The 24,647-nt window shown below is 44.5% G+C and overlaps 2 protein-coding genes across 3 annotated transcripts in view; one reads left to right on the top strand and one right to left on the bottom strand.

The window, feature by feature from the left end:
• Positions 1–9,717, bottom strand: part of ZNF341 (zinc finger protein 341) — a 32,381-nt gene extending 22,664 nt beyond the window's left edge. For both annotated transcript variants that reach the window (XM_077335290.1, XM_077335291.1), the window contains exons 1-3: positions 9,572–9,717; positions 4,178–4,288; positions 2,305–2,492 (exon numbers count right to left, since the gene is read on the bottom strand). In XM_077335290.1, coding sequence (XP_077191405.1) covers positions 2,305–2,492; positions 4,178–4,288; positions 9,572–9,602 — 330 coding nt within the window. In that variant the 5' untranslated portion in view covers positions 9,603–9,717. The remainder of the gene's footprint in view (positions 1–2,304; positions 2,493–4,177; positions 4,289–9,571) is intronic.
• Positions 9,718–13,759: 4,042 nt separating this feature from the next.
• Positions 13,760–22,677, top strand: PXMP4 (peroxisomal membrane protein 4). The gene is made up of 4 exons (XM_077335289.1): positions 13,760–13,972; positions 15,109–15,171; positions 17,179–17,377; positions 19,402–22,677. Exons 1-4 carry the CDS (start codon positions 13,860–13,862, stop codon positions 19,663–19,665), a joined length of 639 nt encoding a protein of 212 aa, XP_077191404.1. The 5' UTR covers positions 13,760–13,859; the 3' UTR covers positions 19,666–22,677.
• The last annotated feature ends 1,970 nt before the right edge of the window (positions 22,678–24,647 follow it).

Raw genomic sequence — 24,647 nt, 5'->3', positions numbered from 1 at the left:
CTAAGGAGGCATCCGCACTAAACGCTGAGGCCTTTAGAATCCTATTCGTCCCCTCCTGCAGTCTGCCTTCTGACTCCGGAATTAGCGTAAGTAACTTCCTACACCAAGCCATAGAGGCCCTAGCCACCACGGATGCTGTGGTGGCCGCTCTGATAGCCATTGCCATGGCTTCGTGCGCCTTACGCAAAGCTGTTTCTGACTTGCGATCCATTACATCCTTCAGATGTCCTTCGCCATCCTCCGAGACCAAACCTGACGACTGCAGCGCTGCCACTGGACCATCAATCACCGGTACCTGCAGGAAGGACTCAGCATAGTCAGGCAGAGCATACATTTTCCGAATAAACGAAGGGAACTGCTTGGACACTAAGGGCTTCTCCCACTCTGCTCGAATCTTCCTTTCAAAGGATTCTGGCATGGGAAAATTCCTCAGATTTGTCTCTGGTTTAGGGAAAAATTCACCACTGCCCCACGGTCCATAATACTTCCTAGCCTGCTTGCTAGGTGGTTCCTCAGAACCTGTCTGTTTCAATTCCAAAATAGAAATGGACTTGTTAAGTAGAAATTGGAAATCCTCAGCATTAAAGAAACGCTCAGTTTGCTGAGGCACCTGAATAGGCTCCACCTCATCCTCATCAGTAATGAAATCACACTCGTCCCTTTCTCTTGCTTCCAAATCCTCCTCCGAGGAAGGAGATTGTTGTGGGGAACAATGGAGCCTCTTCTGCGCTGCCTTAGTGGGCCAGCGAGCCCTGGCGCGAGGCCTCCTAGGAGATCTCCTCTGCGATCTACTCCTCCTGGAAGCTCTAGACTCAGGGGATGAAGACCTAGACCTCGAAAATGAAGGCCTATCCACAGCGGGTAACATATGTTGGCACACCTTAGCTATTTCAGCCTGCACGGCAGTTTGGACCATAGAAAGCAATTCAGGAGGTAAAAGAAGTTGGCCAGAATTGGCCTCAACGTTACCAGTCTCTTGTCTGCCGCTGTGTGTAGATGAAGTGGAAGCCTCCGCCTCAGGTTGCCTTCTGGCCGCTGTGGAGGCTCCCTGGTCCGGCCCTGCATCTGCAGCCGCTGGTTCAGCCGGCTTAGGAGGGCCTCGTGCACGTTTTGCGGGCCTGGCAGACTTGGAGCGCTGTCCTTGCTCCCCTGCCCCCTTCTGCGACGATTCGGCCCCGCTCGTGCCAGCCACCACCCCACTGGGAGCCAGGGAGCAATCTAGTTGGCTTTCCTCATCCTCTGAGGAGAACGCGCCCTTGCGGCGCTCCGCCGCCATTTCGGCGCGATTCCAAAATGGCCGCCGACCACGAGCCGAACACGCGGTCGCCGCCGCGGAGCTCAACCTCGCTGCCCGATTCGGCGCAGCCTAGAGGGAGCTCTGCTCGTCGATGCGACCCGCAAACGACCGCCGCCGCAATCTGCGGCCCAACGGCTGTTTCTCGGCTGCGAGCCGATTACGCGGCCGCCGCCGCGGAGCTCTACCTCGCTGCCCGATCCGGCGCAGCCAGGAGGGAGCTCTGCCCGCCGACGCCGGCCTCTGCAGTTTTCAGCCCGAACGGGCTCCCCGGCTTCGAGCCGACCACGCGGTCGCCGCCGCAGAGCTCGACCTCTCTGCCCGATCCGGCGCAGTTAGAGGGAGCTCTGCTCGACGATGCCGGCTTTGCTGTCCTGAAAAAACCTAACTAGCCTTGCCTTGCTCACACAACAGACGGGACCCTAAATCACGTCTGCTCCCTCGCGAGGCAGGAAGAAGACTGGCTTCGGAGGGGCGTTTCCCACAGGAAGGCAAAATATTCAAATGATCTGCCTCCCTCAAGGAGAGATGGGAAACACCCATCCAGCTGTCCTCCTGACCCGGAGGGAGAAGCTGATAATGTATCAAAAGGCTTATACTTGCCTTCCCTTCCCTTTGTTTTATATAGACACAAGATATTGAGCTATGCTTTTTTACAAGTAATTCCCCCAGCTGCTGTGTGGGTACAAGAAATCTAGAGCCAACTCTTTGAAAACCTGAATGTCTGTTTTGCCCCTGACTGAGGGGCCAGCCACAAACTGTTCTTGGCTGGTTCCAACACAAACCTCATCACTCTAAGTGATCCAATGCATAACGTTACAAAACCTGTTTGGGATAGCCAGAAAGTCAGATGGGGCTTTGTATGGAACTCATCAAATGAACTGACCATCTCATGCAGCTGCATCAGGTTTCTGTTATTAGTAGAAAATCTGTATCACCTATTGCATCTTACCTGAGCACTGTGATAGCCCTCCTTATGGTAAGAATCTTATCCTAATAGGCATATCTACCTGTCTGTTGGTGGTCTGAGCCTGCTGCACTGACGTAATGGATGGAGTATATACACTGTTGGTGGCCAGTGAGACTGTAGCCAGGGAAGGGGTATTGCCTTGACACTGCTCCCGCTTGTGGGTCATGAATGCCGGCAGTGAGTTGAACTGCTTCTTACATTTCCCGCAAAGGAACACATCTTCATCATCTGCAGTGAGGACATTTTTAAAATGGTTAATCTAGCACTAGACACCTTCTTTTGAGTAGCATTTGAGAACAATTTTGCAGTTCCAGAAGAGATATAAAAAAACCCAGCTCCTAAGCCAGAACTCTCAGATGCGACTCTTAGATGCGGCATAGAAATGCCAGTCCCCAGGTGGGAGCTGAGGAAATTATATCTCATCTCCAGACTAGAGAGATCAGTTCCCCTGGAGAAAATGGCTGCTTTGGAGGGTGGACTCCATAGCATTGTACTCCACTGAGGTCCTGCCCTACCCCAAATCCCACCCACTCTCTGCTCCACCTTCAAAGTTTTCAAATATTTCCCAACCCAGAGCTGGCAACTCTACTAATGAATGGTAACATCACCTAATAGCAGCACCTGTTAGAAGCCCAGTTCACATTGTACCCAGCAATCAAGGATTTGGGGTTTTGCCTATTCAAGTAAGTTGTAATGAAGTGATGTGTATTTCAAACACTAATATATGCATAGTGGGGGTACACCAGAGCTTGTCCATTACATATTTAGAGAGACACATTTCCCTTCATGCTTTGTGTACAAGAAGCAAAAATCAACACATAAATCAGTCCTAAAAAGCAAGAAAACTCTCCAGTGCCACCAGCAGGCAGAATAGTTTTCCAGTCCCCTCCCCTCCTGCTATTCCATACACAGTGCTATAAGGAACTACAAAAGGGACAAACAATATTTCGTATTACACTAGCGCTTATGACTTTCAGTGAGAAGTAACATGCTTCTCCCTTATTCCCTTTGAACAGTCTCATTGAAATCGTACTTCCCATGGGTTCACTCAGCTTTGTAGTGGTTTTGAGGGCTGTGTGGTGCTTTTGCACAGAAGGCCCTTTTCCCATAATCAGATGCAGGAGATCTCCATCACAAATAAGTACTGCATCCCAAAAGAATATCACATGCAGAAAAGCACAGATTAGGAGAAAACCCAGGAGAAAATTGTTCATAAATACTATAATCAGCCTTGTTATTGGAAGACACAACTTGACTATCTTTTATCTTAAGATGCCAATCCACTGGTACTTTTTACTCTGTAGAGCACTAAAAGTGAATTTTGTTTCGCATATATCTGATTATGACTTCCTTATAGAAACATCATTTTTAGGAGGGGAAAAAACCCAAAAAATTCACTCTGAATTGCTGTAAAGTAAAATTAACTTTGCCATAACCTGTACAGCAAGTATTTATTTGTTCTACTTTTATGTCACCACTCCCAGTACCAGCCAGCCCATAGCAGCTTACAACATATATAAATTCAATAAAACAATAAGTTAATAACCTTTAAAAAAAACCTTCCCGCCTTCTCTAACCACCCCCCTCCAATCCCAAATAATCCCCATACCAGCCAACAACTACTGCCCTCTGAGCCTAGGAGATGTAACAGGCAAGTAGATACGATTTATGGTTAGTCACTCCACGTATCTTACAGGGAAAGTATTGGAAGAGCAAAATAAGATTTCATTCCTTTGAAGGAGGTACATAACCATCTTCATCACACAGGGCTTTAATAACGTGTTATTGATCAACACAGCAACGGATAAGAAAGCCATAAATACAATGAATATATAAATAAGGCAATTGACAGAGAATCCTAACCCGGACTCTTTTTCTCCTTTCAGGTCTTCGCATGCAGACAAAAGACTCACCCATGGACTGGATAGTGGTGGGTGTGTTAACACTTTGTGCTGACGGGTCTGCCACCGCTCCTTGGCCATCTAGTAAAGACTGTACAGCCAGTACAGTCTGGTTATCCATTCCTGAAAGGACAGAGAAATGGCAGAGAAAGGAGCTGCATTCTGAAACATTCTGAAAGGGTTTTGAGACGCAAGGGGGGTTGTTTGAGGAACTGGGGGCTGTGGCTCAGTGGTAGAGCATCTGCTTTGCATGGAAGAGGTGTGAGGACCCTACCCCCTCCTTCAGCTGAGAACTGTGCCTGCAGGGAGCTATGTGCAAATAGGAAATTCCTGAAGAGCCTGAAGATCAGTTGTAATTCCAGGAGAACTCCAAATTCCATCTGGAGGTTGACCACCATCTTCAAAACTTGTCATGTTAATTATTCCAGAAGATCAATGAGTCTGCTCTCTCGTTTTCTCATTAAGGCCCCACTATCGGGAGCAATACTTTGAAGTGAAAGGGGAGAAGGGAGAACATTACCTGATTCAGTCACCACACCATCTGCCATACTTTTTCTTGCCCCTGCTAAACAATTCTCAAATTATTTTCATAGGGCGGCAAACAATCTGTCTAGATTAGGATTTGGCAGGGTGCAAAGCAATCATGTGACCACTTCACTGCATGCCCAAACCCTACTTTTATTCATCAAACCACAATTCAGCTTACTGACTGGGCTGTCTGAAATCACCTAGGAACTGATTCTTTATTTATCTCACTGCTTGCCACTCATATTCCCAAATGCATTTTTTTCAATAAGTGGCAGCTGTTCCATAACAGTATTCCAGACACTGTGGAAACCTCATGACACTGTAGTGAGCAAATAATAAGATGGGCAAACTGCTGCACTATCTCCAATACCCCCAACAACATGGGAGACGCTAGCTTTATGACTCCCTGGACCCAATTTTCCCTCCTCACTCACAGAGTTCATACATTACAAAGTACTTATGGCTGTCATAAGGACTATGGATCAGATGTGTGCTCAGAGTTCATGTTTCCTATGTGTATATCAGCCCAACTGAAACTGGAATCGTACATAGGAAAAGGAGGCTTAAATACTTCCCCCTCCGTTTTCTTGAACTGAAGTGACCCTGGTTGGCTACAGTTTGCCTCACAGGGAAAACCTTCAGGTACTGAAGGCTATATGTAAATCTGCCCAGTGAAGCAAACAGTAACTCTCTGGGGTCATTTCAAATCACAAAAAAAGCAGTCCACATCTGAGTCAGTCCTGTACATACTTGAGAACCACAGAACTCCCAAACTTTATCTGACTCAAAGTCTCATGGACTTTGCAGTATTTGAATTGTGCCCTAAGTCTTCAGATTAATTGTGAAAACAATCCATAGAAAGTCATATATGCACATTTTGATTAGGCTTTAAGCAACTTTACAGCCCAATTTTCACCATGTTTATTCATACCGAACTCTCGGATTCATGAGACTTGGTCCCTAATTAATGTGCCTGGGTTTGCAGCCTTTATGATCTTCTAATGGCACCTAAAGAATGTTTTTTTTTTTGAGGGGGGGGGTAACTCTCAATCTCTGACAAGCGCAGGCTAACCAGGCTGCTGCATGTTGTGAACACTAACACAAACCATTTTTGGTAGTGGTATTATTTGCTGCACAGACAAAGACCATCCAGTACAAAAGTTACACAGTATTAGAATAAACTGGAACAACAAAGCTGTACCATGTGAATTTCTTCTTGTCCTTTTCAGTTTATTTTAATATACTATGTACTCACTTGTTCCTTGGCTTGCCTGGATTGTGTTTACAATATATTTGCCAGAATAGGATGAAGGAGCTTCTAATGAAAATCGTTAACTTCATTATTCAAGGGTGGTTTCCCAAGGGAATTAAAGCGGCATTTATACTTTCTTTATTAAGGAAACCTTGTTAGATAAAAAGATTGTGACCAAAAATAGGTAGGGTTGAAACATGCCTTGGGTAGGGGGTGGATATAAAGAAGGGTGGCAGATCACCAGTAGGGTTCCCTAGATTAGCGATCCCCAACCTGTGGGCTGCGGACCACATGTGGTCCTTCGACTAATTGGAGGTGGGCCGCGAAGGATGCCTTCTCCCCCCCCCCCCGGCCCTTTACTTCACCACCACCCCCAGCCCTTTACAACCCACTTCAGGTGTCATTGTCTCCCATCACTCCCAGATGGGACTATCTTGTTGCAGAGAAACAAGCTCAGGGTTCCCATTGATTTGTCATTGTCATGAGTTAAAATTTCCATGAAAATAAAATGTTCCTTATGTTCATTGTTGTGGCATGTCTGTATCTTATTTTGAAGGTATGTTTAAATATTACCATAGCGATCAGAGAGCGTTAGGGCAGTGGTTGAGAGTAGAGGAGTAAACTACCCCCCCACCGGGCCTCAGTAAAATTGCCAAGCGTTGAGTGGTCCCCAGTGATAAAAAGGTTGGGGACCACTGCCCTAGATGACTCATCTGGCCTCTTCCCATTCCATACTGGCCTCAAGCCTGGTTAAGGACTTGAGGCTGCTTTGGTGGACAATCTCTATTTACAAGTGTTGTTAGGTGAAGTCGTGTCCGACCCATAGCAACCCCTTCCTGTCCTCTACCATTCCCCGGAGTTCATTTACAAGTGTATGGATAGGCAAGTATTCCAGATGCCATTACTGAGGCCTGGTTGACACTCCTAGACAATCCAAGCTCCCATGCCAGCTTCTCTTTGCTAAGTATATCCCACACCACAGAGTCTTTAAAATAAAGAAGAGTAGGAAGCAGAGCACAAGACAAAAAGCACGGTCACAGAATACTGATCCTGAATGCTCTGCCACAACCATTTTGCCTATAACAAGGTAGTAAAGCCATAAACCATTCCAGTGCTGTTCCTATCACCACTACACCAATTTGAAGAGTTCCCATGGAAGCAGGCAGTCTGCCTTGTCTATGGCTACAGTGTTGATCTTCCTTTGCAACAAGTAATCAATAGGAAGTGTTGGGTCTGTTCCAGGTCAAACTCTGCATGCCTGGGGTAAGCCAGACTTAGCACCCACTGCTGACTGTATACACGTCAAGATCTTCGGCAGGTGTTAGAGGGAAGACTGTTGTCCCCAAAGGTGGAAAATGTAAAATAAAAAACCCTCTACTTAATCACTTATTTCCCTTTCTTGGTGTTGCCCTATGCCCATCAAAAAGCAATCCAGAACATCTCTTTGAAAATGCCAGTGCTGTCAATACTTTCAAAGGTGAAATGGCAGCATACACTTGTAATGCCAGCAAAAATAAATGCTTGCAGACTTCGTAATAGTATAGTTGGATACTGTACTGACATTTATCTGAAGAAATTCTTGAAGTTAAAGATTTTGCTTTATCTGAAGCATCCCCATGTTCAAAATATTTATTCCTATAGTATTTTGTCAGTCCTGGTTAGTTTTCGGGTGAGAGACCTCCATGAAATAGCAAGGTCGCAACAGGGAGACAGGCAATGGCAACCACCTCTGAACATAGCTGGCCTTGAAAATCCCACAGGGTCACCATAAGCCAAATGTGACTTGATGGCAAAAAACAAACAAACAAAAAACACCCTTTCCTGAAGTATTTAATCATGTTTCTTTATATATAGGCGAGAATGTACCAAGTCAATGAAAAAAGTGTAACAGTTCTTTTAAAGAGACCAATATAACAATATAACAAGTAACATAAAAAAGGAAAAGAAACATTTGATCAATTTCTGTGGATGAAAACAGTAAGCATGCTTTCTGTCACACAGAACAAGCAGAATGTAGAGGATTTTACTCTTCAATAGGGTAGAGCTGCTGACAATTCATAGAAATACAGGTTGGATCTTATCCAACATGCCTTCAAATTTCACACCACATCCTGATTACACTACATCCTGAGCAGAAAGGTGTTGTGAACAAGAAATGGTTTAATGAAACAAACCAGAACATTATCTTAAATTAAGCTTCCAGACCAAATTTAAGATGATAAAATATGTTTTCATACTTAAAGAATCACCTCTTGCCATATGACCCTGAATGGACCTTAATATAATCATAGGTTTGCTTTATTTTATTTCTATAAAAGAGGAAGAGCCTCTTGTGGTGCAGAGGCAGCAGAAATGCTATCTGAAGCTGTCTGCCCATGAGGCTGGGAGTTCAATCCCAGCAGCCGGCTCAAGGTTGACTCAGCCTTCCATCCTTCCGAGGTCAGTAAAATGAGTACCCAGCTTGCTGGGGGGTAAACGGTAATGACTGGGGAAGGCACTGGCAAACCACCCCATATTGAGTCTGCCATGAAAACGCTAGAGGGCATCACCCCAAGGGTCAGACATGACCCGGTGCTTGCACAGGGGATACCTTTACCTTTTAGAGGTGAGATCTCTGGTTGCTACCAGTTTATTTATTTACTATTCATTCTCCTGGACCAACACTATTAATTAATGTCCTGTATTAGAGATCATAAAAGGAGCACTTTAGAGATGGGAATCTAACATCCCTGCCTAATATAAGCATGTGTTTGCACAAACGTATAATACATGATATAGAACGCATGTGACCAAGTGCAGAATTCTTCCCTATAACAATCCTGCACATATTTATGATTAGGACAAAGAGCTTCCAGGTCAGGACACACATTTCAAGAAGACAACAGGTTATCACAACTTTGCATTAATGATCTACATGGATGTACACTTGAATGCATGTGAAAAATTCTGATTCAGGGATAGGTTGTTCTGAAAGTGCCACTGAAGTCCTAAGGAATAGTCAGGAATTCACCCTCAGGACATGCATGGCCATCTGACTAGTAACCCGCCTCCCTTTTTTTGTTCATTCAGCACTTGTCCACTTATGATTGCAAAATTGTGATTGTAAAACACACAACTGCCCACCTAAGGCTATGCTGGAAAAACGCACCAGACGACTGGGGGAAAAGCTGTCAAAACTGCATTTCGCCAAGGGCTGAGCATGCCACGGCCACATCAGAGCATGAGTGGGGACACCCCCACCCCTTTTTAGCAGCCTTCCTCAGATCCCCCAGCAGGTCGAGAGGGGACAGCAACGATGGCCAAGTCTGCGGAGACCTTAGGGTTGGGGGCACGACTTCCCCGAGGACCTAAGTGCTCCTGGCCGCCCGCCTAAAGGACCTCTCGGGGAGGGAGGCGAAGAGACGCGCCTCGCAGCCGGGCTGGAGACTGCAGGCTGCAGCCCGCCTTAGCGGCTGTTCCATGAACCCTCCCTCGGCCCCTGGGGCGGCCCCGCATCCTTCGCAGCCCCTGTCCCGTCCGCAGCGGCGGGAGGGGAGGCACCCGGCGCAGAACAGCCACGGCGGTGATCGCCGCGCCTCCGCTCTCGCCCCACTAGGCCTCGGCCCGCCCGACTCCCCGAGGGATACCTTCCAGCGCCTCGAATATCGCCTGCGCCATCTTGAAGCCGAGGCAGCCGCGGCGGAGTAGCCTCAACGGGCATTGTGGGAAGGGAGGCTGGCTCGGCCGCCAGGGGGAGCTCGAGACGGCCACTTGGGGAGGAGAGGCTGGCTGCGGGAAGAGCCGCTCTGTGGGAAGCGGTCAGGGCGGAGGGAAGCGCCCGGGGAGGCGCCTCGGTGGTGCCGGACGGGCACGGTGGGGGAAAGCGAGAGCCCCGCAGGAGCACCGCGAAAACTAACAGGCGTTTGTGGCGGGGCTGCCGCTTCCGTGAGTCCCGGTGCTCACACTTCTGGGAGGAACACGCCAGACAGTCAGGGTGGATTCGGTCTGAAGCAGCAGAACAAAATGTAGTCCCCTTGCACCTTTAAGGACAGCCAGGTTTTAGTCAAGGTGTGAGATTTCGTATGCAAGCACACTTCCTCAGACTACTACTACTACTGCTACTACTGATGATGATAATTGGCTGAGGAATAATAATTGGATTTCTATACCCTCCTCCCGAGCCGGCTCAATGAAATAGGAATCATCAGAGTACAGATATAAGGAGAGAGTAATTTATGCTGTAATGACTGGGGAAGGCACTGGCAAACCACCCCGTATTGAGTCTGCCATGAAAACGCTAGAGGGCGTCACCCCAAGGGTCAGACATGACTCGGTGCTTGCACAGGGGATACCTTTACCTTTAACTTATGCTGTATATGGTTACTAGTTTACTGCTAACCTCTGTGCTCCTTATAGCTGTACTCGGATTTTTCCAATGTATTAATTGTCTGAGGAAGTATGCATGCACACAAAAGCTGATACCTTGAACAAGACTTCATTGGGCTTAAAGGTGCCATGCCAGACAGTGCTAATAGTAACATCACAGAGTTGCTGTTTTTCTTTCTGGCTAGGCTTCAAAGTCTTCCTGGCAGGCAGAAGTCCCACAAGCAGAAGCGCCTTCTGTCTCAATTTGAATTTGCTATTTAATTAATCTGTGAAGTCGTGAGATGATTTCAGACCATTCCCCACACAGCAAATACGCAGCACAGAATCTGTACACTGGCTCAGAAATGTTAACCTGGGTTTGAACTGGAAGGTTGGTTCAGTAGGACATCCCAATTGTGTATTTTCCAAATACAAATGTAAGGGTGGGATTGCAAACTACAACTATTCTTCATGGCTACACTTTCTTGCTTTTGAGTCTCCATATTGGTTGATGATTCAGCCAAGGAATAAAAAATCTCTGACAAATTTCAGTTTCTTCGATGTCAACCTAGCTCCTAATGGAAACATTTAGTGCTAGTGTATTTTATGTGGGCTCATGTGTACATGTCCGTTTCATCATGACTACAGCACTGTCTGGTGATTTCGCACTTATGAATCTGACCTTCCTGGATTACACATAGACTTTTCACATCTCAGTTTTCAGACACAATGCTTTCTTAATGAAAAAAGTAAAAATAACATCTTGATAGCAATCTAGGCTCCATTCATGTACACAGGTTTCTTGGTATATGTAAACTATTACCTGTTTGCTTGGGAGGGAGAATCATCTGGAGAAGTGTGTGGATTCCCCTTGGTGCAATGGTTTGGAAAGAAGTGCAGTCTGTAGTTTATTGAGAAAAGGATCAGCTCTATCTCCTCCAGTCAGAGCAGAAAAGGGCCATGAATGCTCTTGGAGTATCTTCATAATTTAGTGTGCTCTTATAGGCAAGACTGCATAGATAGAATCATAGCATAAGAAGGGACCTCCAAGGATATCTAGTTCAACCCCATGCAGAATGCCGGGAACTCATAACTAACCACCCACTCGCAGTGACCCCAATTCCATGTTCCAATGATGCCTCTCAAGAACTTTTTTTCCAGCAAGAAAAACAGAAAACAAAGGGAAATAGGTATATTTACTGGAAAGTAAATCCGATGGAACTCAATCATACTTATTTCCATATTTCTTTAACACAAGTGGAGCTACTTCAGAATTAGTGATTTCAGGATTGCTGTGCATTTTGGTAATCATGAGCAGAATTCTTATAGCAGCATAATTATGCCTATTTAGAAACAAGTGGATCCTTTTGATTGGAGTCCAGTAGCTCCTTAGAGGCAAACAAGATTCTCAGGGTATAAACTTTCAAGAGTCAAAACTCCCTCTGTCAGATTATTTGATAAAGATATTCTGATGAAGGGAATTTTGGCTTTCTAGAGTTTATACCCCAAAAATCTTGTTGGTCTTTAAGGTACTATTGGACTGGAATTTAATTGTTCTAATACAGACCAGCAGCTCTACATTCTGGAACTAAGCAGGTCCTTGTAGTTCAAGAGGCAGGCAGACTTTCGCAACAGAGAATGTGGTTTCAAAGCCTGCAATGGAAATAAGATCTGGAGTAATTTCAGTCTAAAACATAATTTACTCCCTTGCATGAGTGCTATAATAGAAATGCATCCCAAACCAAACTTCACATTTTTCTAAGTAAGAGTGTGTGTGTAATTATATATTTAACATAGAAGGAAATGCACAAAATACTTGCTGAAACAAAATCAGTAACAAATCATACAGCATATATCATAGAGGTTTATATTAAAGTTTCAGGTTTATTAAATACCAAATTCCAGTTTTCTTCCATTTCTTTAATGTTTTGAGATTTTTGCAGCAAGGTAAATTTTAAAAACATTAATTCCCTTTGATCGAATAAGCCAGTCATGTTTCTGTGGCTGCTTCTAAGCCTTAGCAAGCATTAGCCTTTCTGTTGTTAACAAGTAGAGAGGGTTGTACACTGAAATCCAAGCTACGGAGGCTACACAGTTTAATAGAGCAACTTCAGTTGCAATTATGTAGCCTGCTTCCTTTAAAAATAACCTTACAGAATCTATTATTTTCATGCATGGTATCAGAGAAAATGAAATGTTTACAATTTGGCATTGTTACAGAGTCTTTCTACTGCCAAAATCTAGGGAAAACTTTACTTAGAGATCAAATAGTAGTTGCCATAAGAAATATTAGCATCACAAGGATATATAATTGGAAGTAGATGAACAAAACACTTAAAATATGCTATATTGTTATGAAGAATAATAAACTAAATTCACATAATGATGAAATAGCCAAACATAGTTTTGCATCTATTATTCATATGGCTGCTGTTTTTATATTGTAGTCTCTGTACTTTACCAGAACTGGCATATTATATTGTTGATGTTTTTAGTGTTTTTGACATTCTTCACATGAATCCAACTGGGAAGGGCGGGTTATAAAAATAATGTTGTTATATTAAAAACCATATAAATGTGGTCAGTACATGATTTCTCTTGCTTTCATCTTGCATATCTCTGTTCTCAGATTATCTTTCATGTACAAGCTAGTTTATTCTTTAAGTAACTAGCATTATATCTTCCATTGGGAAGAATTCCTTAATTATGTTTATTTTTAGTTCCTTTTTATGATAATGAAATTTCCTTTGCAGTATTATCAAGATTTACAGTGCAATTCTAAACAGAGTCACGCCCTTCTAAGTCCATTACAGGCAATGGGCTTAGTGGGGCATAACTGCTTAAGGATGAAGTATCTGGTTGTTGTTCTGGTTGTTGTTCAGTGATTGTTGCAGGTTGTTTGGAACTGACTGTGTCTTACTGAACCCATGGATTTAATAAATTGATACCAGTTTCCCAGTGGCAGCTTTAAAGTCACTTTTCAGGTAATCCTACTGGTCCCCCAGGAGGAGTACTGCCCATTTTCTGAACAAAGTGACAAAATGTACAGAACCATCACCATAGGCATTACAAAAAAACAAAAACAAAAAATAATTAACTTCCTTTGACTACAGACCAGACTTCCTAGTTACCTTGAAGCTTTTTGCTGGAGGGAGATGGCTGGCAATGGGATAGAAGCTACAGGTGCTTTACAGGAGAAGCTCACGATCTCATTTCTGCACAATTTCTCCCTGCCCAGTAGAAGGAGATGCAACGTCAGGATTTCTTGCTCTTTCAAACTCATGTGAATTGGGCGCGGGGGTGGGGTGGGAACGGAGAAGTAATAGCCGTTGTCCGCAGATGGTGCTTTGGCCGTGGGTGGAATGAAGCCATGGTTGACGACGGTCCAGCGTTGGCCCAGCGCTGGCAGGAGGAGGGCGCCCTTCCCTCTCTGCCCGAGCAGAAGCGGAACTAGTTGACGGGGAGCCGCTTTCCCGCGGACGGGATTTCCCCGCGCGCCCTCTGCCTGTGTCCCGTGCTGGTGCCCAGTCGTCTTGGCTGGCTGGCTGGCTGGCTAGGGAGCCTGTCGCCATGGGCGCGGAAGCGATGCTGAAGACCTTGCTCTACACCGTCAATTCCTTGCTGCAGCAGCGCAAATACGGGGCTGCGCTGGCCGTCGTCAAGGGCTTCCGTAACGGAGCCGTGTAAGCCGGGCCGGAGGGGGCTCTGCGTGCCCATCCCCGCCCTATCCCTTGCCCCGCTTGCAGACTTAGGGGGCTTCACAGAATCACAGAATCCTAGAGTTGGAAGGGGCCGTACAGGCCATCTAGTCCAACCTCCTGCTCAACGCAGGATCAGCCCAAAGCATCCTAAAGGGCTTCAGCGCCCTCCGGGCGGGGATTGAATTTGCCGGCGAGGGGGGTGCCTTTCGTGCTCGAGGGTTGACGGGGGGGGGGGGCTCAGGCTGCCACACGCGTTTTGAAGAGGGCCCCCCTTCCAAGCCCTTTGAGTCTCTCTAGGATTGTCCTGCAAGGGTGTGCTGCTAGGGGCACAGGGTCGTTCAGGTCTCTCTCCTCGGGCAAAAGGGAGAGTCAAGTGCCTGCTTCTCCTGTTGGCGAGTCATGGTATTCTGCCGCGCAATGGACAGGCTGAGCTTGTTCTGCTGGCTGCAGTAGTTTCTGATAGTGGGCGGTTCAAAAGCTGGCGGCGATGCTTATATTCTTCTTATACGGACTGGGGTGCTGGCTATCTGCGACTATGCTTTGGAAGTTCCCTGCTTGCCCTGCACTTATGACTAAGTTTATGGGACTTTTAAAAGATGTGCCAATGAACAGGCTCTGTGTCAGAGCGCAATGAAAACTGGCCTTTTGGAATGGGGCCATAGTCTTTGGATTTGGATAGTGCCTTCTCATTTGCAGACAGAAATGAAAGGAAACCCCAGCATCAGTTGTTGGCTTTTTTGGTGCCCAGGCGGGGAGCCTCAGTTTCATTTGTAATAATTTAAATTGTGCTGGTTGGTAGACTGTGTCACTTTCACCCTTAATAAGCAACACATCTAAAATCCATCCACTTTAAAATTCAGCTGGCACAGGTCAGCTTTCGCCCCTTTGTGCAGGCTGTCACATGCCAGGCGAACTAGCAAGACTGTATAATCTGTATTTCCACCCCCACATGTGATGGGGGAGATGAGAGGTAATACTTGAGAGAGCATTGTGCTGTATAAACCAGAGGTTGCAGTCTGCTTAGTTGCTTCATGGCTTATAAGGCAAATGAGTCAACCACTGGATTCAAAGATAGATGTCTGCATGTGTTTTATTATTTGTTTCTTTTTCTTTGACAGGTATGGAGCAAAAATTCGTGCCCCCCATGCTTTGGTGATGACTTTTCTGTTCAAGAGTGGAAGGTACATTTCTAGGCACCTCTGTTTCTCAGCTACTTATACTACTGCTTTATAAAAGATTTCATAAGTTCCTGCACTTGCACTCTTTAAAAAGCTTTGTGAGCATATAAGACCTGCTGCTTCTGCACAGTGACTATTTCCTGTGTAGTTTTCATTATGCCTGCAAATGTAGAGGCATTCACAGTGGCAGCAAAGCATACACAGCTGTATTTTCATTGCTTCTGCCCTCCATGGATGCTGGATGCATAAAAATCTCATCCAGACTGTTAAAGAAAGACAACTAATAAAGCCCCTTCCCCGGGATTTTATCTAAAAATTTGGGGAAATAATTTCTTTTTTTTAAAAAGCACATGGCTTATAATTTTAGCCTGAAGAAGGAGTTCCACAATCATAGTGCCACTGCAAGACAGACCTGTTTCTGGTGCAAACTCACTTTGCTTTAATTAGAGTCTGGGGGGAAGGGGGAGTCATAAAGCAGAACATCTGATGATAACCTTAAAAAGCAGGCAGGATCATATAGGAGGTGATAGTTAATTATAGTCACAAATGTATATACCAGGGGTAGTCAAACTGCAGCCCTCCAGATGTCCATGGACTACAATTCCCAGGAGCCCCTGCCAGCGAACGCTGGCTAGTATATTGATATTCCAGAGCCAGTTTTAAATATATATATATTGAAAAATATATATATATCCGGCCCTCTCAATTCCTGGCAAATAGAAGGGGAAGAAATGGAGATAGTGACAGATTTTATTTTCCTGGGCTCCAAGATCACTGCAGATGGGGACTGCAGCAAAGAAATTAAAAGACGCTTGCTCCTGGGGAGGAAAGCTATGGCAAATCTAGACAGCATCCTAAAAAGCAGAGACATCACCCTGCCAACAAAAGTGCGTTTAGTCAAGGCTATGGTCTTCCCAGTTGCAATGTATGGCTGCGAAAGTTGGACCATAAGGAAGGCCGAGCGTCAAAGAATTGAGGCTTTTGAACTCTGGTGCTGGAGAAGACTCTTGCGAGTCCCTTGGACTGCAAGGCGAACAAACCAGTCAGTCCTAGAGGAGATCAGCCCTGACTGCTCTTTAGAAGGCCAGATCCTGAAGATGAAACTCAAATATTTTGGCCACCTCATGAGAAGGAAGGGCTCCCTGGAGAAGAGCCTAATGCTGGGAGAGATCGAGGGCAAAAGAAGAAGGGGACGACAGAGAATGAGGTGGATGGATGGAGTCACTGAAGCAGTAGGTGCAAACTTAAATGGACTCCGGGGAATGGTAGAGGACAGGAAGGCCTGGAGGATCATTGTCCATGGGGTCGCGATGGGTCGGACACGACTTCGCACATAACAACAACAACAAAATATTGAAAAAATCTTGGTGGCCACTGTTGGGGGACTGGGCCAGGAAAACCTGCCATGTAGAAGCTCCATTGGCACAGCGCTTCGTCTGCAGCCATGCCAGCAGCGGGTAAATCACAAAATCCTGCTGCCCTCTGGAAAACACCAGGGGCTCTGTAACTGGTACTGCCCTAGCTAGCTGTCTTACCCTAACTGAGAGCCAGCTTGATGTAGTAGTTAAGAGTGGCAGCCTCTAATCTGGAGAACCAAGTTTGATTCCCCATTCCTCCACATGCAGCCAGCTAGGTGACCTTGGGCTCGTCACAGTTCTCTCAGCCTCACCTCACAGGATATCTGTTGTGAGGAAAGGAAGGGTAGGCAATTGTAATCCACTTTGAGATTACTTTGGGGAGTGAAAAGCGGGGTACAGAAAAACAGCTCTTCTTCTTCCTCTTTGTATTTTGAACTAGCTGAACCACCTTCCAGAACAGCCCCACCTACAGCATGTTGCAGTAGGCCCATCTGAGTGCAAGTGGAGCATGGAGACATATGAATTCTCACTATGATTTCTTGAAGTGGATTGTAGGCAGCGGCTTGGCAATCAGATTTCAACTGGACCTGGGGGGGTTTTGTGGGGGGAGAGGATTATCTGCAGTAACTGTTTTATCATTTCCTTTCTTCAGCTTAAGGGAGAAATTGAAAGCAATTGCCCAGGCAACGTACACACATTCTAGAAACCTGGCATATTTTGTATTCACGTACAAGGGGCTGAGGGCCCTACAGTCCCGAATACAAGGAAAGAAGATCCCGTTCCACTCTTTCCTTGCAGCCTGTATCGGGGGCTGGCTAGTGTTTGGGGAAAATAATAATATCAACAGTCAGGTAAGCAACAGAGCCTGTGGGCTGACTGATCTGGGTTTGAACCAGCGAGATACATAAAGAAACTGAAGTGATGACAAGTCATGCTTGTTGCTCCATGGCCATTCTCTTTTGTTGGCTTTCTGTATAGGCAAAACTCTCGGAAGCACAAATGTTAGCTACAGACCAGTTCTTCTGTAACTTCTACTCAGTGAGGTGCTCCAGAGAATGATGAGAGGGAAAGAATAGTATTATGACAGTACAGAGTTTTCTGGACTCTTCCTTGCGCCGCTCTCTGTGTTCCTTAAAACAGGTGAGGGAGCCCATTCATTCTCTGTGGTTTATGCAATCAGCCCTATGCGGATTCGTCTTAGTACATCCTGTAGAATTCTAGCTGTAAAGAAAGTGGTAGGATGAAGACTTGTGCTGAGCCAGATGAGATCAGAACATCTCAACAAGTAAAATAACGACCAAAATGTTACGTTTTAGTGTGACTATAAAACACAGTCTAGCCGGTACTGTGATGTCGATTCTTTACCAGTCATAAGCCAGTGAAACTGTATTATTTCAGTCTTGTTTACCATTCCAAATTTGTGTTTTTGTTTTAATGAGAATACTCATCTAAATTGCTCATAATTTAAAAAACAAACACTTCTACGTAATGAGCATGACAGTGAGGTGTGTGATGTTTCAGAGGATCAGATTGTTACGGCAGGAAGAGCAGTCTTTTATAGCAAAGTTTGTGCACATAACAAAGAGCAACATTGTATTAGAATCCTACTTTCTAACTATAGTCCTCAAAGTGGGCTCTTGGTGGGCAGTATAGTACTATCTGTGTGCAATAGGTGCACAGATTTCCCACATTATCCTTCATTGTTGCAGCTTCTTCTGGCCCCCAGAAAGATCACAGGATTTATGCAAAGGACCAACCATGACAGTTGGTGGGCTGTGGCAAGGAGCCAGTGTGGTGCAATGGCTAAGAGCAGTAGACTCTAATCTGGAGAACTGGGTTTGATTTCCCACTCCTCCCCATGAAGCCTGCCAGGTGACCTTGGGCCAGCCGCAGTTCTCTCAGAACTCTCACAGCCCCACCTACCTCAAAAGATGGCTGTTGTGGTAGAAAGAGGAAGGGAAGGCAGTGGTAAGCTGCACTGAGACTCCTTAAGATAGAGAAAAGTGAGCTATAAAAGCCAACTCTTATTGTAAGGAGGAACCAGGGGATACAATTACCCTCTGCTAAGCTGGACATGCCAAACAGGAAGGAGAAGCAATTTCAACTCCTTCTCACTCCAGCCCACAGAACCCTTGCAAGCTTGTAATCTGTGCAGGTCCCATAACCTGGGATTGATCCCTAAGGGAGTCGGAGAACACGACAAGAATGCAGGAGAGCTACACCTTCCATACATCATAAAATGCAGCACTTCAGCAAAACAAAGAACACCTTTCACTAAAACACAATCCATAACATACATGGGCCCTGTGATTAGAGATGTGATTGGGAAACAGGGAGAAGAGACTGAAAAGCAGAATTTTAAAATCCTGATTTCAGAAATAAAATATACATAAACAAACCTGTTCCTGCCTCAACAAATGCTTTTTACCAGTGGACAACATGACAGAAGGGAGATGTAGGAGGGCTCAGGTTGAGTGGAACCAGGAGCAGACTGGGGGACTCCAAATGTGACTTGACTGTTCTTTGTGAGTGCCTTTGCTGTTAATATGCTAAAGCAGCAATTGAGAGGAAGTTGCTCACAGAACTACTGAAGGAAGTGCATTTGGTAACAGGTATGGCCTGTTATCCAGCCCTCTTAAAATGCAGGCAGTGTAGTTGAAAGAGTACAAAAGTGTCCCATTATCAAGGACCCTCTCAGTCCTAAAAACTCTTTCCTCAGAGGAAGCCTTATAGAGAAAAATGGGACTTGCATCTCAATCAATTTAGTTGACTGTGGTGATCTCTTCTTAAGATGAGGACTGGTTGAACTAATCCTTCTTTTGGAATTTGTTTCTTGCCTAATATGACTTCTGACTGCAACTCTTCCTTTATTTAGATAAACATGTACCTGTTGTCTCGTATCCTGTTTGGCCTGTCCAGACTGGCAGTGGAGAAAGGCTACATCCCAGAGCCAAAACAAGATCCCTTCCCAATCTTTGCTGCCTTGGTTTGGGGCATTGTACTGTGGCTCTTTGAGTATCACCGCCACACTCTACAGCCCTCTCTGCAATCTTCCATGACCTACCTATACGATGACAGTAATGTTTGGCATGACGTTTCTGACTTTCTCGTATACAACAAAAGACCTGCTAGCAAGTAGTCTTTGTAAGGTGGCACATTCCAGCAGCACTTCTTAATTTTTTTTCCTGAACACACTTGACTAAAAACTTATGGTTGTTAATATCATGTGTAAATGTGTCTGGGCCTAAATATTCTGTGTAATCTGGTGGTCTTTAGGGATAAATGTTAAGGATGCCCATCCTGCAAGCTGTCATCTTGCAGTTTCTTATAAAGTCCCTATTTCCTGCAAGAGGACTTTCCCACACTTAGCAGCTGTGGAATTTCTTTGGGGTGGGAAAAACAAGCTGTAAATTCAACCTGACCTGAAAAAGTTCACCCCAAAATTGGAAGAAAACAGTGGATATATATTGTATATAATGCAGTGGAAATATTTTGCATAATGTTGAAATACCCAGTTGATGTAGTTAACACTCCAAATGCACTTATATGCGATAGTACGATCACTGTGTCCTTCATCCACAACAGAAGACATTGGTTTGTTTTCTCCAAGGCATGTTAAAGCTTCAGTTCTGAATCATTGTCTGCAAGTCTCATACTTAGGCAGCTTTTGAAATAACAACTTAATAATATTCGTGGGTTTATTGGTTCCCCTTAAGACAGGGGTAGTCAAACTGCGGCCCTCCAGATGTCCATGGACTACAATTCCCATGAGCCCCTGCCAGCATTCGCTGGCAGGGGCTCATGGGAATTGTGGTCCATGGACATCTGGAGGGCCGCAGTTTGACTACCCCTGCCTTAAGATATAACAGTATAATGCTAGCCAATGGGTATTTGACAAGGGGAGAGATCTTAAGATTTAAAAACTAAGCTACCAGAAAACTCTTCCTGAAATTGTGCTGTATTTTCAGCATAATAGTGACTCCTTTTTAAAATGTCATCAACATTTATTAGTAAGTACAGGACATAAACATACTAGGTGCAAAACACTCGGCAAAGAGGGTTTTTTAATGGGGCGAAAGGAAATATAGAGGAGTAATAGAAATATCTGATCATGTGTGATTATGAAAATAATTAATAGTTTTTGATAGCTTGCAGACAGGTGTACATCAGGGTGTGGCTGTGGGGTAGAAAGGGAAATACAGAGGTATTTCTAACATTCTACCATATCTTTCCTCAGCACTATCAAAAGCTTTATATGCTCACACCACTGTGCTGGATGTTCAGGTCTTCAGAGAAGCCTCATAATTTCTCTTACAGAAAAAAAAACCAAAATATTTATCCTTGATGTTATATGGAGAGCAAATTTATAATATGGACCTAGCTAGGACACAATATTTGGAGTAAAAATTCCAAGACTTAGCACTGTTGTTAACAATAAAAGTTTAAGGAAATCAGAGTTGATATATGGTATTTAGGAGTTAAAGGGAAAATGTTTTTTTAAGGACAACTACAGCCAAAAAGTAGGAAAGTGCAAGATTCCTGTATTGCCCGGCATGGTGTATTGCCCGAGCTTAACTCAAACTTGCATTGGGTTTCAAGTAATTTGCAAGGATTTCACTGCCTGTGAGAGCAGACTGCTTGTTCCCTTGGCACCTGAGTGCATAAAGTTCTAGAACAACAAACTGGAAGATTATATCACAAGCAAATTCTGTTCCAACCGGGGTGTTCCCAGGCAGAAGACAAGAGATCTTATTTGGTACTTCTGTGGGGCTGAAAGTGTGCCTAATGAAGACTGGTAAAAAAGTTGTCTGATGAGGGAGAGGATTGTAAAAGTGTAAGAGAGAAATGAAAGCAATATGAAGGAGGAAGGGCTGAAAAAATGAGAGGAAGGGCTAAAAAACCAGCAATGCAGAAAAGAGTAGATCACAGCAGGTGTAGAGAGAACCTCACATGGCTTTGTAACTAGAGTGTACCTCTGAATATCCATACAAGACAGGCTGCCTTGCTGGAGCCTGAGCATTCATAACATATGCACCTTTTGTGTATAACAATGCAAAGTGTGTGGGGAGAGGGAGAAGGGTTTTTATTGGGAGACTGGCCTGGTTGAACCACCTTCAGAAAGTTAGTCAAGACAGGCCATTCACTCTGACTATAGCAAACTATATATGCTACAGCCCCACTTCCCAAGAAAGGCAGCATTGGAAGCAAGTCAGCAGAGACAGAGCTTGGCTGCAGGGGGCTCTCTTACCCTGCTCAGTCTCCTGCCCCTTCCAGTCAGCCACCTGCCATTTCAGGCAATTGGCTGCAGTGAGCTCTGTTGCCTGCTGCCTCTTGTGTCCCTGTTTTCCTAATGGGCTGCCTGAGACAAGAGGCATTCAAGAGAGCCTAGAGCACATCTACAGCACTGTGCACCTGCCTGTGAGATTTTTTTAGCCTGCCCTTTCTTCTTGGAACTCACCATGAGATATTTAGTCTCACCACAAGAGTTAAAGAGGCTGGCCCAATTTTACATCGAGAAAGATGTGACCTTGTGAGGATGTGAACCCAGGCCTCCTCCATCTTGGTCACCTTAAGCATTACACCACATGTCTTGCTGTACAATCCTTAGGCTCAGCTTTTTCCTCTTGCAAGAAAATTTCCCACTGTATTTCACCATAATGGTGGCCATTGGCAAAGCCTGGTAAATTCCATGTGTAAGAAGGCCTCTGATTAAAATGCAGTTTGATTGGCAAGCCGATGCCTTAACAAGTACCTTCACAAGAGTGCCAAATGGACTTAGAACACTCATTTTATCATCATGTCTTACAGAATGTTAAGAGTGGACGTGATTGCACGCCAAGTAATAATAGCAAAGGAAACGACTTTCACATAGTCATTTGTATATGACACAAAGCTTGGGGAGAGAAGCACAGTATCTTTAGGGGATAAAATTAAAAAGAGCCAAAAAGGGGCTTGCAGCAGGGAAGGGGGAATCTGCAGAAGCCTCTTGCCATAGGAAGTTTCACAGTACTTGAAGGGTTCCGTTTATTTTAGTGTAACATACTTTCACAACTACTGTATAAGAGATTGGACTGAATTTCAAGCAAACCAATGTTAATGGGAAAATGTTGACTATAAAGAAAGACAAATAAAATTAATTTGTGGACTTTGAGGATTTGTTTCTATTTATTGCTTGCCTGCCTGTTTTTCTTAATATATTATTTATCCCTGAGAGATAAAGAAGATTCCCTCCACCAGGGCACCATAATGCTGACTTAAGTTTGTGTTCTTTTGCAATCTCTTCCTACGACTGCTCATTTGGTCCCAATCTATCACCTTGTATCTGAGAATCTAAGTGCGTTCTGGATTCAGTTTTCTATTCACTCGCTCCTCCGAAGCCTGATTTGAAATCTACTAGCCCACATCCCTACCGCCAAATTCCCTGTCTGACCCTTTCCTATACATTTGAACAGACATGTATAGTATCCTGCTTCAAAACATTCTTGCTATATTATGGGAGTGACTTTCCCCTTGGGCTTCCCACCCCCCACTGCCTCACCACACTGAATTGCTTCCATGCAATCACACTGTCTTTCTTTTACTGGTCGACACCTAGAGATTTGGCATAAAACCCTCTACTATCCCCCCTCCCTTTAATGTCCGTGTGTCTGCTGTTCTAGCCTCGGAATATTAACACAGCCTTTTCAAACAAACTGTCTGAGACTGTAACTATCTGCAATTCACAGAGCACAAATCTGCCATAAAACAAATCAAACTGGGATCCCACCACAGCAGCAAGCTTTACATATCTGTCTGGGGCAATTAGCTGTGCTTTTAAAAGATTGCTTTCCTGCTGTGTAAGGGTAGAATGCTATGCTATAAAGTCAGTCAATTTCCCAGGGAGGTAGCGGGAATAATTTTCGACAACGTTTAACATCCACCACGGTTTCTACAGCCTGATAGGCAAGGTCGAATCCCTTCTGCCACTAATGTGACCGAACAATGCCAGTGTGTGCTGGGGAAGTGAACTAGAAATAATGGGTATGTCTGAAGACTCTTGGATACGTAGGTTCCATTCCTCACCCTCCCTGATTGTATTGTTTCACAAGCTAAGTCTTTGGTTTGGTTCTAATGCTAATAAGAAAGACATACAAGCAGGAATAAGAAGACAGTTTGAAAATCCACCTCCCAAGCAGCCCATCACGTCAACATTAAGCAAGTCCCAAGCATCCCTGCTCTGAAGAGCAAAACAGACACGCACATGAATTGTGTGTTAACAGAAGCTCAACTGTGGCTTCTCATTGAGCGCTTAGCTCCTTTGTGTTTTGTTCAACAGGAAATCTTGGTTCCCAGTAAAGCTGGGGAAAATATTCACTCCAATCTGATTTGCCATGACTCTATGGCACTTGAATAGCATTTGTTTCTACAAAACGGAAGAATACTGCAAGGAACCCTCTGAAGACGCTGTTCAAAGTACTTCAAAAATGTTTCAAGGGATTTGGTGTTGAGCATTTAAACCAAGTAAATAACATAATGCTTTAGGAAAATCCAATAGCTTTTAAAAATGTCTTTATAGTCTTAAGAGTGTATTCCTCATTAAGGTCCTCTTCAGAAATCTGAAGTGTTACAAGATAAGGTTTGCCCTTTTGTACTTTTGTAAAGGCAGTAAGAACGAGCTTCTCAACAGATATTTTCAAGTCTGGGTCCGTAGGTTTTATATATATGATGGCTAATTAAATGGAACAAGTGATCCTTTGACAAGGCAAAGTGCCTTGAAAACGCCACTTTGCCTCTCTACAAATCAATTAATAAACAAATATTTCCAAAATGCTTAGGTTTGCTTGGGGCAAGTAGCTGCCTTACACTTTATTGCAGTTTTCCAGATCATTCAATCTAGTAAACAATAAATGATCACATTACATTATCGACCTAATTGGGTATGTGTGGAATACATCCATCATGTTTGAAGAGGGCATAAGTCTTATTTCGCAAGGTGTTCATATATTGGGAATCGACTGTCAATCATAGCATTTTTACATGCTTTTATCGACCAGTTTTTCTCTTCGTATAAGAAAAAAAAATTGTAAAGTAACCTTAAGGAAGTGATTGGAAGCTTTTTGAAGCTCTGGAAGAATGTGGTTG

The sequence above is a fragment of the Paroedura picta genome, chromosome 4 (assembly GCF_049243985.1).
Source record: "Paroedura picta isolate Pp20150507F chromosome 4, Ppicta_v3.0, whole genome shotgun sequence".
Taxonomy (NCBI): Eukaryota; Metazoa; Chordata; class Lepidosauria; order Squamata; family Gekkonidae; genus Paroedura; species Paroedura picta.
This window is presented reverse-complemented; position numbering and strand designations above follow the sequence as displayed.

What these genes read in the sequence shown, in the direction of transcription:
- PXMP4 (XM_077335289.1), top strand. Translation starts at nt 13,860, where the DNA reads ATGGGCGCGGAAGCGATGCTGAAGACCTTGCTCTACACCGTCAATTCC. An exon ending in GGCTTCCGTAACGGAGCCGT is followed by an intron (nt 13,973 to 15,108) that starts GTAAGCCGGGCC and finishes TTTCTTTGACAG; the next exon opens with GTATGGAGCAAAAATTCGTG. An exon ending in TTTCTGTTCAAGAGTGGAAG is followed by an intron (nt 15,172 to 17,178) that starts GTACATTTCTAG and finishes TCCTTTCTTCAG; the next exon opens with CTTAAGGGAGAAATTGAAAG.